At 46.3% G+C, this 16,998-nt stretch overlaps 1 protein-coding gene across 1 annotated transcript in view; it reads right to left on the bottom strand.

Annotated features, from left to right (window-relative positions):
- EHD2 (EH domain containing 2) overlaps nucleotides 1–16,998 on the bottom strand; it is a 33,211-nt gene that overhangs the window by 13,850 nt on the left and 2,363 nt on the right. Inside the window, exon 2 of the mRNA XM_081962555.1 lies at nucleotides 13,328–13,425. Coding sequence (XP_081818681.1) covers nucleotides 13,328–13,425 — 98 coding nt within the window. The remainder of the gene's footprint in view (nucleotides 1–13,327; nucleotides 13,426–16,998) is intronic.

Here is a 16,998-nt window from a genome sequence, read left to right as displayed (position 1 = left end):
GGAATTTTCTGACAGTGAGTGCAATCAACCCATGGAAAGGGAAGTTGCCTTCGGAAGTTGTGGGAGCTTCATCACTGGAAGCTTTCAAGAAGAGACTGGATTGCCATCTGCTCCAAACTTGATTGCAGAAAATACGACTTCAGTAACAGAGTTGTCAACGCCTGGAATGCACTACCTGATACTGTGGGTTTTTTCCTCCAAACCCCCAAAACTTTAACCTTGGACTGTTTAATGTCGGTCTTACCCCATTCCTAAGAGGTCTTTAAGGGGCACGCATAAGCCCACCAGCCTGCCTACCATCCCTGTCCTAATATTCCCTTGTATTCATATTCATTTCATGTATTCACAATCAGGTCTACGCTTAGACCTGTTATCTAATGCATGCTTGACGAAATAAATAAATGCATTCAATAAATCTGTCAGAAATGGGTGTAGGGTCTCCTGCTCGGGCGGAGGGTTGGACTAGATGACCTGCAAGGTCCCTTCCAACTCTGTTATTCTATTCTACACTCTCACCAGTCTTGGTGTCTGTTTAAAAAAAACAACAACCCAGAGCCGACTTTTGTTTAGGCAGAGCAAGGAGGAAAAAAAGGAAAAAAAGAAAAAAACAGCCAGCAAGACGTGTTCTGGTGCAGTTCCTTCCCCTCGCCCCAACCTGGATACCCCCTTCCTGTCCCATGAAGCAGATTTTCCATGGACTGGAGGACTCTTGGCTCCCTCCCTCCCTCCCTCGGATCTAAACAAGCTTCCCGCTGGAGCCGAGCCACCAACCCGGGCCGTCCCTGCCGGTCTCTTGGCAGCTGAGGTTCAGAGGGCCTGTTTTACAGGACCAAAAAAGGAAGCCAACTCCTTCCATAGGAAAGTTTGAGCCAAGGGCCTCATTGTTCTGAGCGATTAAAGAAAAACTCATAAAGATGGGAGATCTAAATAAGGGGGAGGGGGGAAGGGGAAGGGGCTGGCCAGGCGGCCTTATCTCGGTCCACCAAAAGGATTCTCGCGCCCGAAAGGGAAGACGAGGTGCACAAAGGTCACCTCAATCATGGCTCGTGTTTGGCTCCAGCGGAAGAAACGGAATTCTTTCGCCTGGCAAGATTGAGATGCCGAAGCTCTCTGGAAATGAAGGAGAAACTTCCTAACAGGGAGGATAATTAACCAGTGGAACAGCTTGCCACCAGAAGTTCTGGCTGCTCCATCACTGGAGGTCTTTAAGAAGAGACTGGACAGATGTTTGTCTGAAATGGGATGGGGTCCCTTGCTTGAGCAGAGGGTGGGACTAGAAGACCTCCAAGGGCCCTTCCAGCTCATTTGTACTGCTCTGTTACCAGGGGATAGATGTTAACATTTATATTTCAAAGGCATAATAATGAATCAAAACGTGAACATGGAAATGCCTGGGGAGAGCAGAATAGAAAGAAGATAGCAAAATACAAAGACAAATAAATAGAAATAGAAAATAAAAAAATAGAAACTGATCAAGGAGAAAAACCAACCTAGAAGAACTAAGGAGGACTTTCCGGACAGTTACAACAATAAATCAGTGGGACAGTTTTGCCTCCAGAAGTCGTTAATGCTCCCAATACTGGAGAAGACGACTATGGCCAGTTTAGAGACAAGAAGGACTAGGGGGTGATACGATGGTAGTATTCCAATATTCCAGTATTCCAATATTTGGGGGGCTGCCACAAAGAGGAGGGGGTCAGCCTATTCTCCAAAGCCCCTGAGGGCAGGACAAGAAGCAATGGGTGGAAACTAATCAAAGAGAGAAGCAACCTAGATCTAAGGAGGAATTTCCTGACAGTAGAAAACAACTATTCAATGGAACAGCTTGCTTCCAGAAATTGTGGGTGCTCCATCAGCGGAGGCTTTAAAGAGGAGAACTGGACAGGCACTTGTCTCAAATTGTATAGGGTCTCTGAGGCTGGACTAGATGACTTCCAAGGTCCCCTCCAGCTCTGTTCTGATTGACTGAGTGATTGATTGAGAGGTTGAAGGCACCGTTCTGGGTGTGTGTGGTGTGTTGTCCCCTTACTGCTCAAAAGATAAACCCAGGTTGACTCATGCCAGAAGGGAGGAAAAGGAGCCTAGGGATGAAAATTATAGTTTCCAAGAAGGTTGGAGCTGGGCTTTTAGTAAATCAACATTTCTGGACAGGAGACCATGCCGGAAATGGTCACTCAGCCTTTGTCGTCAGCCGTGGCGTTTCCTTTCGACTTTTAAAAGCGGCAGGGTTTCATGTACGCAAATCTCTTAAGTACGCAAGGATATTGTTTTAACATTCCTTGCAGATGGCACGTTTCCAAAGGAACCTTCGGGAGCAGAATTCGCATTGTGGCCAGCCCCCAAGAGCCCACACTCAAGGGGGGCTGACCCACACCAATGCCAGTCCCCTGGGGGCAGAAAGTTTTTGGACCCAGTTGAAGCTGCACGAAGCAGAAAGATTTGGGGAGAAGCCATCGTACGCTGGAAAATGTTTTTGGTTTTTTTACATTTTCCTTCACTCATATAATAGGAAGAGGAGGGGCAAAATACAGATAGTCCTTGACTTATGACCAGAATTGAGCCCAACATTTCAGTGGCTGGCAGTTGCTAAGTGAGTTTTGCCCCAGTTTGAGCCATGGTGGCGCAGTGGTTAGAGTACGGTACTGCAGGCTACTTTCTGCTGATCGCTGGATGCCAGCCGTTCGAAGCTCACCAGGGTCAAGGTTGACTCAGCCTTCCAACTTTGCCACCGTCGCTAAGTGAACCGCTGCAGTTGTTAAGTTAGTGACATGGTCGTTAAGTGAATCTGACTTCCCCTATTGACTTTGCTGGTCAGAAGGTCGCAAAAAGGGATCGTGTGACATATCCTGCCCGGGTCCCTGCAACTGTCGTAAATACGAGTCGTTTGCGAAGCTTCTGAATTTTGATGATCACGTGACCAGCTGCAACGGTCGTAAGTGTGAAAAATGGTCATATAAGTCCCTTTTTTCAGTGCTGTTGTAACTTCAGTCACTAAACGAACGGTAGAAAGTTATCTGTAATACTTCCAAATGGAGGCAAATATTTAGTCTTAAAGAAAGAAAAAACCCTCAAAGCTTTGGACTCCCCCCCCCAAGATGAAAATATTTAGGGGCAAAAAAGAAAAACAGAACATACAGGAATTGTAGGTAACAGTATAACTTTGTGCAAAAATTTATCAACAAAGACTGGCCCAGCACATTAGGACTGGCTGAGACCAGTTACAAAGTTTATAATAGGACACAGCTGGTTTATAAAAGGCAGAGGTGAATTTTTTTTAAAAAAAAGAATGGCAAGGCCAACTATTAAGAAATGACAGGGCGCTGCCAAACAGATTTCTCCTGATTTCTGCAACACTGACATTTGTGCTTCAATGTCTCCCAAGTTGAAATGTGTGCACAATGTCACTAGTGTGTGTAAGAATGACTGGCTCAAAGTCTTTCATGCCTAAAATGGGACTAGAACTCATCCTCTCCTAGTGACTGGCTCAAAGTCACCCAGTCAGCTTCCATGCCTAAGAAGGGACTAGAACTCACCATCTCCTAGTGATTGGCCCAAAGTCACCCAGTCAGCTTCCATGCCTAAGAAGGGACTAGAACTCACCATCTCCTAGTGATTGACCCAAAGTCACCCAGTCAGCTTCTATGCCTAAGAAGGGACTAGAACTCACCATCTCCTAGTGATTGACCCAAAGTCACCCAGTCAGCTTCCATGCCTAACGTGGGACTAGAACTCACTGTCCCCAGCTTTCTAGCCAGGTGTCTTCACCACTAAACCAATGCATTGTAAAATGATGGGTCTTGAACAAGCAACATTATTGGGGTGCTCTTTTTTTCCGCTTGGGCCTGTTCTCTCAACTGATCGAACTATTCTGGATTTCCTATTTGATTTAGGAAGGAAACACTTGATGCCAAATAATAAGCAAAGGAAGTTCCAGGCTGCAGGGTGTGTTCAGGTGATAACCAGAGCAAAGTTGGGAAAGGCAGAAGATTAATGGACGTGTACAAAAGGTGAAACAGATCTCACCTTGCTTAGGAGCGAAGCCAGGTGAATTCCTTTGCAATAGGAAACGTAATAAGATATATATATAAGGCTCTCATTTGCCAACAACGGAATATACAACATTTGTTTGGGCCCTGCCCTGCAGAAGGATGGGCGAGCACCAACCCACCGCAAAAGCAAAGGCTCCCATCTGGGCACATCCTGGATCTCTCAGGCTTTACCTGTTGAATTTGGGCTGATCGTACGGCTGTGAACACATCGGCCACGTGTCCTCAAATGGCACTGGAGTTTTTCTCTGCATGCAAGAATTGGACAGAGACAACAAGGCTTGAGGCCGATGGGTGGGCGAAGGTGAATCCGGCATGTGTCAACTCGCCCAAGGGATTGGCCCTTGACTTAGGAAGCCCATGCCTGGTTCCGTAACCGTGTGGGTGAAGGAGACGATTAGTAGGGCGGCGGCAGGCAGGCCCAGGCTGGCAGGACTTTGACGCTTCCTTGGCAGACAATAAGATTCTAATCCATGGTGGGAGACGAAGACACGGGGAGGTGAGCAGGAAGGAATTAATTCTCGTCTACAGACCACAGAGGGTGCAGCTCCGTGGAATTGTACAGTAAAAATACTAGTGAGTTACTTTCTTTGTGTGAAGTATTGCACAGAAAGAGGGAGGGAGGGAGGGAGGGAGAGAGATGGAGAGGAGAGAGAGAGAGGGGAGGGAGGGAGAGGAAATGGAGACAGACAGACACACAGACAGAATTTTACCAAGTCAAATTCAGGAGAAGCTATCCCATCTTTATTATAAGTCAGGGGTGTCCAAACTTGAGAACTTTAAGACTTGTGGACTTCAATTCCCAGAATTCCCCAGCCAGCATGGCTGGCTGGGGAATTCTGGGAGTTGAAGTCCACAAGTCTTAAAGTTCTCAAGTTTGGACACCCCTGTTATAAGTAACTCAAGGCAGCGGACATGCAAAATACTCTTTCCTCCTCCTATTTTTCCTCACAACAACAACCCTGCAAGGTTGGGTTTGGCTGAGGGTGTGTGGCTTTCATGCCCAAGGCGGGACTAGAACTTGCTGTCTCCTGGTGATTGGCCCAAACTCACTCTGGCAGCTTTCAAAAAAGCAATTTATGCGATCACGTGTGATCAAAATTCAGAGGCTTGGCAACTGACTCATATTTATGACGGTGCCCCCGCAAAAGGTAATGGGATAACCTTTTGCACCTGTCTGACAAGCAAACTCAACAGGAGAAGCCAGATTCTTAATTGTTGGTCATAAGATGAGGATTACCCAATAAATAAATAAATAAAAAGGTGGGGCTTAATTGTTGGTTGTAAGTTGAGGATTGCCTATATCTATTTACTGCATTCAGTTTTGGTCGCCGCGATGTAAAAAAGATGTGGAGACTCTGGAAAGAGTGCAGAGAAGAACAAGAAAGACGATTAGGGGACTAAAACATATGAAGAACGGTTGCAGGAACGGGGTAGGTCTACTTGGATTAAAAGAAGGACTAGGGGAGACATGATAGCAGTCTTCCAATATCTCAGGGGCTGCCACAAAGAAGAGGGAGTCAAACTATTCTCCAAAGCACCAGAGGACAGTACAAGAAGCAATGGGTGGAAACTAATCAAGGAGAGAAGCAACTTAGAACTGAGGAGAAATTTCCTGACAGTGAGAACAATTAACAAGTGGAACAACTTCCCTCCAGAAGTTGTAAATTCCCCAACACTGGAAGTCTTTAAGAAGATGATGGTATAGGGTTTCCTGCCTAGGCAGGGGGTTGGACTAGAAGACCTCCGTTAGATACTTGCTCTAACAATCTAACAACCTCCAAGGTCCCTTCTAACTCTGCTATTGTATTATTTAATAAAGAAATAAAAACTGCACCAGTCAGGAGTCCTCAGGCCCCAAAGCAGCCTGCTTAAAATATCTATATCTAATCTCTATCTCTATCTATCTATCATCTATCTATCTATCTATCTATCTATCTATCTATCTATCTATCTATCTATCTATCTATCTATCTATCTATCATCTATCTATCTATCTATCTATCTATCTATCTATCTATCTATCTATCAGTCTCTTGTCTCTCTGTCTCTCTCTCTGTCATAGATAGACAGACAGACAGACAGACAGACAGACAGACAGACGGACACCTACGGAGGACGCCTGCTTGATAGAGGAGGCTGCTCTTGAATACCAGAGAAGACAGAAGTAACATGTCTCTTGCCAAGGAAGCCAGGGGAAAACTCTCGTCCGTGAGGATGCAAATTCCTGGCAAGCAGTCCCGATAAACAAGACCAAAATGGAACATCGAGAGAAGGCCTTCCCTGCTTCTGGAGCCTAAGGTGGGGCACATCCAGATTCTCCGCATACTTTAGCCTGAAATCTGGAGATAAGCGTCTCTATGGGGCTTCCTAGGAGAGGCGAGAGTGGAACACTCCAACCCAACCCAACCCAACCCTGCCAGGGAGGGGACTTGTGGTTCCAAGGAGCGGAGGGGAGAGTAGAGGAATGTGAACATCCGAGGGAGGGTGAGAAATATCCCATTTTGTCCTCACGGGGGAACTAGGGTAGAATGTCTTGGCTTCCTTGCCCACGACAGCTTCTCCCCTGGAATCTCCTTGCAGAAAGGCAAGACAAGAAGCAACGGATGGGAAACTGACCAAGGAGAGGAGCCACCTGGAATTAAGGAAATGGGACAGGGTCTCTTTCAGCCTCAGCCGGGGGATGGACGCGAAGGTCCCTTCCCACTCTTCTCATTCTAATTCTAGTTCGGATCTATGGTTCTATTCTAAGGAGAAATTCCCTGACATTGAGAACAATGAGCCAGGGGAACCGCCTGCCACCAGAAGTTGTGGGTGCTCCTTCACTGGAGGCTTTTAGGAAGAGAGTGGACAATCACTTGTCTGAAATGGGATAGGGCAGGGATGGCCAATCTTTTCGGCACTGAGTGCCAAAAAGGGAGTACATGCATGCGTGCCCGCGCTTTGCATGCGCACACATGTTCGTCTGGGCCACAACCCGGAAGAGGAGATACCCAGGGGTCATGCACGCACCCAAAAAGCAAACTTTCTGTTTTTGGCACACGCCTGTACGCCAGCCGGCTAGTCTTCCAGTTACTGCCGTGCATGCATGTGCAACAATCAGCTGGCTGCCATCAATACTCAGGCCGGAAAACAGAAAACCAGCTCTTGCAATTTCCAGCACTACCACATGCAGTAGCCAGCTGATCGCCATGCACGCATGCGCGCCAGAAACCCAGAAGAGGAATAGGTGACGTTGCACGTGCCAGGCAACATGGCTCTGCGTGTCACTTTGGGCACACGTGTCATAGGTTCTCCATCACTGGGGATAGGTTTCTGCCTGAGCAGGGGGTTGGACTAGAAGACCTCCAAGATCCCTTCCAACAATTCTAATACTGTTTGGTTCTATTATTCTATTCTATGGCGAAACTTAACAGTGAGAACAATGAACCAGAGGAACAGCTTGCCTCTAGAAGTTGTGATTGCTCCGTCACTGGAGGCTTTTAAGAAGAAACTGGACAGCCATCTATCTGACATGCAATGGTGGCGTTCAGCAGGGGCTGACCGGTTCTGGAGAACCGGCAACGGAATTTTTGAGTAGTTCGGAGAACCAGTAAATACCACCTGTGGCTGGCCCCGCCCCATCGATTCCCTGCCTCCCAGCTGATCGGGAGGAAATGGGGATTTTGCAATATCTTTCCCCTGCCATGCCCACCATGCCACGCCCATAGAACTGGTAGTTAAAAAAAAAATTGCTGACATGGTCTAGGCCAGGTCTCCTGCTTGAGCCGGAAGTTGGACTAGAAGACCCCCAAGGTCCCTTCCAGCTCGATTCTGATTAATCAAAAGACCTTCACAAGCCCTGCCAGCTTTTTTTTCTTTTTTTAATTTCAGGGCTGCACTGTGCTTCGCATTGGTTACGCTTAGAGCAGCAGGAAAAAACAAACAAACCTAGTGAACTGACCGGTGATCCAGAAATGTACTTCTAAATGGTAGAAATTCTAGTTAGGGCAGAAATGAAAGTAGTAGAGTTTGGAGGGTGATGGGGCCACACCCCGCTTTTCTTCAGAAACGCCAGGAGACGTTACTGAGATCGGAGTGAGCACCCAGGCCTGAGGCTGGCCTCGTCTGCGGGGAACGTGTGCGTTTCCACAGCCTGTTCCCACAAAACCACGTCTTTTGGCAGGCTTCCACTTTTATCCTTGCGCCTCCAGAAAGCTACTCGATGGCTGTGGAGGATGGAAAGAAACAGTAATAGATACACCAGCTTGTTCCAATCGCCTGTCTTTTGGATTTATGGAGATTCTCAGCTATCCAGGTCATGGTTGTCCCAAATGTGTTTTATTTTCAAGAGTCAAAACTAGACTTTCTGGGGTTTTTTCCCCCTGAGCCGAAGAAGCTCCTGGGATGAGAAGTGAAACCTCTTCAAAGAAAAACAAGAAAGTCCCGTTGCCTCTTGAAAGAAAAGCACCTTTGGGTCTTTTAGATGTGTTAAGCTACGGTTCCCAGCAGTCACAGCCAACTTTGGGAAGGCGGATGGGAGCTCTGCTCAACAACGGTTGGAGCAGAGGGGATGGGATGGAAATGGAATGCGCAAACATGAAAATGAGACACAAAGGCACTCTTAACCCTCAGGTCTGTCCTTTGAGACTCCAGAAAGGGTGCAGAGAAGAGCAACAAAGAGGATTAGGAGACCAGAAGCTAAAACATGTGAAGAACGGTTGCAGGAACTGGGTATGTCTAGTTTAATGAAAAGAAGGACTAGGGGAGACATGATAGCAGTGTTCCAATATCTCAGGGGTTGCCACAAAGAAGAGGGAGTCAAACTATTCTCCAAAGCACCTGAGGGCAGGACAAGAAGCAATGGGTGGAAACTAATCAAGGAGAGAAGCAACCTAGAACTAAGGAGAAGTTTCCTGACAGTTAGAACAATTAATCAGTGGAACAACTTGCCTCCAGAAGTTGTGAATGCTCCAGCCCTGGAAGTTTTTAAGACGAGATTGGACATTTGTCTGAAATAGTAGAGGGTTTCCTCCCTAGGCAGGGGGCTGGACTAGAAGACCTCCAAGGCTCCTTCCAACTCTGTTATTCTAACTTTTAACTTTGCCAACCATTCCTGGTACCCTCCCCAGTCTCTACGCAGTTTTCCCCATCTATTGATAAACCTCCTTCTGTCACCTATATTTTTATTTCCTGCCTTATTATGTTTATAAAAATTCCAAGGCGGTGAACACATATAGTGCTCCTTCCTCCTCTTAGTTCCCCACCCTGTGAGGTCATTGGACGGAGAGAGAGTGATTGGCTCAAAGTTGCTCAGCTAGCTTTTGTGACTAAGGTGGAAGTAATACTCACTATCTCTCGATGATTGGCCCAAAGTCACCCAATTGCTTTCATGTCTAAGCTGGGACTAGAACTCCCTGGCTCCTGGTGATTGGCCCAAAGTCGTCGAGCCAGCTTTCATGTCTATGGTGGGACTAGAACTCCCTGGTTCCTGGTGATTGGCCCAAAGTCACCCAGCCAATTTTCACGCCTAAGGCAAGACTAGAACTCCCTGTCTCCTGGGGATTAGCCTAAAGTCACCCAACTGGCTTTCATGCCTAAAGCAGGACTAGAACTCCCAGTCTTCTAGCTTCTAGCCTGGTGCCTTCACCACTAGACCTCTGTCCTAAGTGCTCTTGTAAACCTATATCCACTATTCATTTCTGATTTTTCTCTGTTGGGTAATTCACAAACCAAGGAGACACTTAGTACTTTTAAGTATGCTGCTTGCCATCCTTGGCGTACGACCGGTGTAAAACAAGTTTAACATCCCAACACAGCTACAACACTGTATTATATTTCTCTTAAAAGGATCGTTCTTAGTCCTCCTCAAAAGCTGAAGTTAAAAAAACAAAGAAACAGGACAATTGAAAGAGCAGCTGATCATGTAAAGATTAGGCTGAATGTTTACTCAGCTCTGATTTATGAAGTTACGGTTCCCCCCCTCCCAAATCTATTGCCCCAAGCACAATGTAAACGAAAAGTGAGCGAGCAAAAGAGAGAACAAACCACTGCATTCAATGGATTCCGTTAATGCAATAAATGTGACATCGTGATGTGCTTAAACAAATAAACATTTCATTTTTAGCTTATTCTCGCTTGCTTCCATGATTTTTTTCCTCCCCAGATGGGATGACCCCACCCATAACTCTTGGCAGGCGAAGAACCTGAAATGGCCACAGCCAGAACATAGGTGTACTTGTTCGATCCACTTCAAAGCTTAAATGCCCCTTAAAAAGACGGAAGAAAAAGAGGGAAGGTCTTCTACGCCTATGGAGAATGCAGGACTTTCTCTCCTGCTCTGGGAGTTGTTGGGTTTTCTCTGGCAAACCAGAATACAAAATCCAGAAATTCCATGTGACGTTGAACGGCCCTAAGTTGCATTAACAGAGTCAGGATACAGTCACGATCAAGGGAGGTGCTAATACCACTCTATAAAGCCTTAGTAAAGGCCACACCTAGAGTACTGCATCCAGTTTTGGTCACCACACTATAAAAAAGATGTTGAGGCTCTAGAAAGAGTGAAGAGAAGAGCAACCAGGTTGATGAAGGGACTGGAGGATAAAACATATAATGAACGGCTGCAGGAACTGGGCATGGCTGGTCTAGTGAAGAGAAGGACCAAGGGAGACATGAGAGCAGACTTCCAATATTTGAGGGGCTGCCACAGAAAGGAGGGGGTCAAGTTATTTTCCAAAGCACCTGAAGACCAGACAAGTAGTAATGGATCGAAACTGACCAAGGAGAGATTCAACCTGGAAATAAGGAGGCATTTCCTGACAGTGAGAACAATCAACCCATGGAACAGAAGTTGCCTTCAAAAGTTGTGGGAGCTTCATCCCTGGAGGCTTTCAAGAAGAGGCTGGATTGCCATCTGTCAGAAATGGTGTAGAGACTCCTGCTTGGGCAGGGGGTTGGACTAGATGACCTGCAAGGTCCCTTCCAACTCTGTTAAGCTGTAAGCTGTAATAAGGAACCCCCAGAAGGCTGTCAATGAATATGCCACAGTTATCTCACAATAAATTCTTGTCTGGAAGCAGTCTTGATTAAAGGTAATCCTCATCTTACAAACTTTCATCTAGTCATAGAATCACAGAAGCCTAGGGATAGAAGGGACCTCAGAGGTCTTCTAGTCCAGCCTCCTGCCCAAGGTAGCAGCCTTGTGCCATCCCAGTCAAACGGTTTGATTAGCAGGCAGAATTCTGCTCTCCGTTATTGTAACGGATGTTTTCATCCACATATCTATCTACCTTCATCTGCCCACTATGTTTGGTGCCCATTCGAAGTTACAAAAGTGACTTATGACCGTCACAACATCATCCTCATGGTCACGTGATCAGAATTCAGAGTTGTCACTTGGAACGGTCGCTAAATGAACGTTGGAACTCAAGGATGGCCTGTTTTTCTTGGGACGGCCAGACTCCGTTTTCTCATCTCAAGCTGGCACCGGTTGCAAAATATGAAGCTGGTCTGGTCCCTCCCTGGTGGCATCCTTCAGATATTGTTATGGAGAGATCTTGGCACTAAGAGGATCTCTCGAGTTCCTGCCCCTGCTAGTAAATATTGACCTGGTCTCAAAAGTTGCTTTCGAAAGAAACAAAGAGGGTACAAATTCATTTCAAAACAGAAGAAACTAAAGGGATCCCGGGGAGATCTGTAGCATAAAGAACCAGAGAGGGGTGAACTGACTAAATTTGCAAGGTTTTTTCCTCCAGATTCTCCTCATCGGCACTGCAGCAGGCAGCAATAGAGCAGATCCAGTGTTTTCCAGCCCTTCCTTGCCATTTCTAGAAACTTCTACCAATGCTAAACAGATAAATAGTCTACAGCGGTGGTTTTCAACGTGGGGCCCATGGCCCACAGGGGGCCAATTTGATTTTTAATGGGATCAATTTGAACTTTGTTTCAACCAGGTTAACGGCCATCTAGGCTTCCTCCGCGTAAGCAGAGTTCACCTTTTGAGTAAAGTAAGAATTATATGTCACAGGGGGAGGGGAAACATCAGGGTTTTAGAGATGCTTAGGTGGGGCATGGCCCAAAAAAAGGTTGCCAACCTCTGGTCTACAGTGGTTATCTGTGGTGCCTGAAAACTTTCCGAAATTGGAAAGTGTGTGCGTGTGACCTCTGCTTCCATTCATTTAAAAAAAAAATCAGACAGGGAAGGAAATATTTAGTAAAGGTGGGAATTAAGCTGCTGCAAAGGATGCTTTGAGTGGGAACGGAATGTGCGAGGAGGAGCAAGAGAATCCAGGGAGAAAGATGGCTCTGAGGTGGACCGTTCACATTCCGAGAGATGTCAAGAGCCCTCGAGACAGGTGTCAATCAGCGGAGAAGGAGAGGAGGCCAAACATATTCGCAGGACGGATGGATTGTGAAGCTTCTGAAGCCCAGGGATTTTGTTCAAGAACCAATGACCACTCAGATACTGAGTTACTACAACTCAGAACATTCCCCTCACCATTGGCCCGGCTGCTGTGAGTTGAAGTTCTGAAAAAAGTTAACTGATTCTGCACTCTGAAGTTAGAGAGGAGGAGGAGGGGGAGAGGGAGGAGGAGAAAGAACAGGAGGAGGAGGAGGGGAAAAAAGGAGAAAGGGAAGAAGGGCAAGGAGAAGAGAGGGGGAGGAGGAAGAAAGAAAAGGAGAAAGGAGAAATGGAAAAAGGAGGAGAAAGAAGAAGGAGAAAGGGAAGGAGAAGGAGAAAGGGAAGGAGAAGGAGAAAGAGAAGAGGGAGGAAGAGAGGGAGGAGGAGAAAGAAGAAGGAGAAAGGGAAGAAGAAGACAGAGAATGAGAAGGGGGAAGAGGGGGAGGAGGAGAAGGAGGAGGAAAAAGAAGGAGAAAGGGAAGAAGGAGAAGAGCGGGGGAGAAGGAAGAGAAAAAAGGAGGAGGAGAAAGAGAAGAAGGAGGAGGAGGAAAAAGGAGAAAGGTATGAAGGAGGAGAATTAGAACGAGAAGGGGGAAGAGGAGAAGGAGGAAGAGGAGATGAGGAGATGCATGCAGAAAATGAATACAACCAGACATAATTCTGCTTCTAGTCCACCATGGACAGACTCTGGCTTACATACCCTGCCAAATCTTGGTGTAAATCACTTACGACTATGGAAGTCAAGAGTTGGGAAGGACAGGAGCGGCACTTCTAAACCCCCTTGAGGGCCACAGATGTCCCAGCCCTGAACAGGAGGGCCCTGGGTTGACTTTCAAGCACAGCCCTGTCTCCAAGGGGGAAGAAAAGGCAGGCTCCCACCCCCGCCCCCCTTCTACCTTACCTCGGCTGACCCGCTGCTTAGCTCCTGACAAGATGCCCGGCGTGTCAATGAGGCTGATGCTTTCGAGAACCTGGTTGGGCAAGTGGGCACACATAAACCTGTAGAGAAAGAAAAGAATGGAATGAAATCCTGTTGGTTCGGTTTTATTCAAGGCCTCCAGCCCGTGGAGTGCTTAGATCTGGCCCACGGGGACGCCCTGGAAACAGCCAAAGACTGGCCCATGGTGCCTCTGCCAGTGAAAACGGAGCTCGGGAGGGTCACCTGCGCTCACCCCCTGAGCTCAGAAGGTTTGCAGGAAGCCAGCCCAGCCGAAAACGGAGTTTGGGAGCCCATTTTCGCTGGCAGAGCACTCGGACCATCACAGGCGCCTCCCCAACAAAAGTGATGTTATGCTGGCCATGCCCATCCTGGCCACGCCCCCTCATCCCCTCCCCATTGGTCAAATACAACCCTGCTGCAGCCCTCAATGAAATTGAGTTTGACACCCTCCTCTAGAGTCATCTTTGACGAGAAGGGCGGCGTACAAGATAAGATAGATAGACAAACAGACAGACAGACAGAGATATAGAGAGATAGATTATATATATATATATATATATATATATATATAGATAGATAGATAGATAGATAGATAGATAGATAGATAGATAGATAGATAGATGCATGAGAGATAGCTAGATATAGATAGATGAGAGAAAGATAGATGGATAGATGAGAGCTAGCTAGCTGATAAATAGATAGATATATAAATAGATAGATAGAGAGATGATATAGATAGATGAGAGAAAGATAGATGGTAGATGATAAATAGATAGATAGATAGATAGATAGATAGATAGACAGACAGACAGACAGACAGACAGACAGACAGACAGACAGACAGACAGACAGAAGACAGACTTCATCCCAAGATTGCCCTCCTTTTCTTTTGCAAAGTCCTGAAGACAGGGTTCTGCCAACGGGCCTGGGGTCCCCAGAGTGAGATGGACCTCCCCCTATCAAGTGGATAGTCTGATTGTTGTCACCAGGATGGTGGGGAGGGGGTGTATTGCTTTTTGTAGTGTGTGTGGGGGGGTTATCTTTGTAAGCAGCTCAGAGTCACTGTGAGTGATTTTGGGTGGCCATATCAATGCTCTTAACGGAGAAATAAATCTGTTTTTAAGAATGCTATTTTTAAAGGGAGGGTGGCTGTTTTAGTCATCTGTGTATTGCTCTAAAACCGTCAACAGTCCCCTGGGGTTGGGGAAGGGTATACATGTGATAAACACACCAGCAAACATTATTATAATGACAATCTCATATGGTGTTATTTTCCAAGTTGGAATAAAAGAGGAGGAGGAGGAGGCAAAAGTTAGACCAAATCAGGCAAGAAAGGTCGTAAAATGGAGCAAAACTCACTGAACCAATATCTCACTTAGCAGCAGAAAATTTTGGGCTCAATTGTGGTCGTAGGTTGAGGACTATCTGCATTTGAGGGGTTGCCACAAAGAAGAGGGGGAGGTCAAGCTATTGTCCAAAGCACCTGAAGGCAGGACAAGAAGCAATGAGTGGAAACTGACGAAGGAGAGAAGCAACCTAGAATTAAGGAGACATTTCCTGGCAGCGAGAACAATTCACCAGTGGAACGACTTGCCACCAGAAGTTGCGAATGCTCCAACAGTGGAGGTTTTTAAGAGATTGAATTTAAGAGTGGTGTGGTGGCCTAGAGGTGAATCAGGAGGCTGTGAGTTTGATCCTAGGCAGAGGCAGATATTTCTCTCTCTGGGTTCTCACAATGAGAATATCTCTGCTGAACAAAACTCCGCATTGGTGACAGGGAAAGGCATCCAGCCAGTAAACACTCTGCTAGCTCCATTCAATTGCCCAGACTCCACAAGGATTTTGGGGTCGTTAAAAGAAGAAGATGATGATGATTAAACAACACTTGTTTGAAATGGTGTATGGTTCCTTGCCTGAGCAGGGGGTTGGATTAGAAGACCTCCAAGGTCCCTTCCAGCACGGTTATTTCTCCTGTGTAGCATCTGCCAGTTTTCACTTTCCTGCCCTTTGACAGAGCTACCTTGGCAGCTGAGATGGATCCCAGTTCCGCATTTTGGAAAGGAGCCACCCTCCTCCTCTTCCTCCGTTACCCCACAAGCAGCTGTTCTTTCTTTATTAGCAGCGCTGAAGCTTCCCAGGAATTTTGGCACTGGTGGCCAGTCTCAACAGTGGGGCCTGCAGTTCCTTGAGCCCAGCAGTAGCAGACTAACAATTCCGATCTTGATTTCTCGTTGTTTCAATCTGCTTTTTAAAAAAAGGGTGTAAATCTAGCACCTCCATCACTGTCTGGTTTGGCTCTGCAACCCAACAAGACAGACATGGACTTCAGAGGATAATTAGAACCGCAGAAAAAAACAATGGCTGCCAACCTGCCCTCCATTGAGGACCTGTTCACTGCACGAGTCAAAAAGAGGGCTGTGAAAATATCTACAGACCCCTCGCATCCTGGACATAAATGGTTTCAACTCCTTCCCTCAAAACGAGGCTATAGGGCACTGCACATCAGAACAACTAGACACAAGGAGAGTTTTTCCCCCAAACGCCATCACTCTGCTAAACGAATAATTCCCTCCCCACTGTCAAACTATTCACTAAGGCTGCATTACTATCACTATTAATCTTCTCATCCTTCCTATCCCCCGTCTCCTCCCACTTACGACTGCAGGACTGTAACTTTGTGGCTTGTATCTTTACAATTTATATTGATATTGATTCCTAATTGCTTATTTGTACCCTGTGACTATCATTAATTGTTGCACCTTAGGATTCTTGACAAATGTACCTTGTCTTTTTCTATGTACACTGAGAGCATCTGCGCCAAAGACAAAATTCCTTGTGTGTCCAATCACACTTGGCCAATAAAGAATTCTGTTCTCTTCTGTTCTCTTCTGTTCCATTGTACATCAAGAGGATGCTGGCAATTTTTGTGTTTTTTTCACCTTCAAGTACATCTGTCTGCCCACTGTGTATGCTCCTTCAGTCTTCAAAATTCATCTTCTGTAATATTTTCTTTAGGTCTAAATTCAATTTTGGAGTCCCAGCTGATAGTCCCTTTGGTGGGGGAAGTAGTAAAGACAGAAAGAATGACAGCAACAGCTGCCAAATTTTTTGAGTGGGGCAAAGGGTGGAGTTGAAGTTTTTTCAAAATGCCTTGACAGAGGATGAAGCATAGCCTGTTTAAACAGATATGCTAAAAATGGAGCTCTTGTGACACTAACCAGAGGCATCAAATCCCAGAGGTTGCCATTCTCTGGAGATCCTGAAGCTGCTTTTTTTTTTTAAAGGAAACTGGATGTTGTTTTTCCTTGAAGACATTTCTCTTCTCCAAAAAACCTCTTCGGTTCTGACTGAATGGAAGGATTTATATTCCTTGCAGTTGTCTGGTCGTTGGCCTGCAAGGAAGATAAAGCCTTCCATCCTCCACACGATGCTGACTCTCTAAACCGCTTAGAGAGGGCTGTAAAGCACTGTGAAGCGGTATATAAGTGCTAATAATAATCCTAGGGCTGGAAGGGACGTTGGAGGTCTTCTAGTCTGACCACCACCCCCTTGCCCAGGGCAGGAGTCTTTATACCATCCTGGGATAAATAGTTGTCCATTTCCGTTCTTGAAAATATCCAGCAATAGAGAAT

The sequence above is a fragment of the Natrix helvetica genome (assembly GCF_964273705.1).
Source record: "Natrix helvetica genome assembly, chromosome: 9".
Taxonomy (NCBI): Eukaryota; Metazoa; Chordata; class Lepidosauria; order Squamata; family Natricidae; genus Natrix; species Natrix helvetica.
Note: the sequence above shows the minus strand (reverse complement) of the source record. Positions and strands in the feature narration are given on the sequence as shown.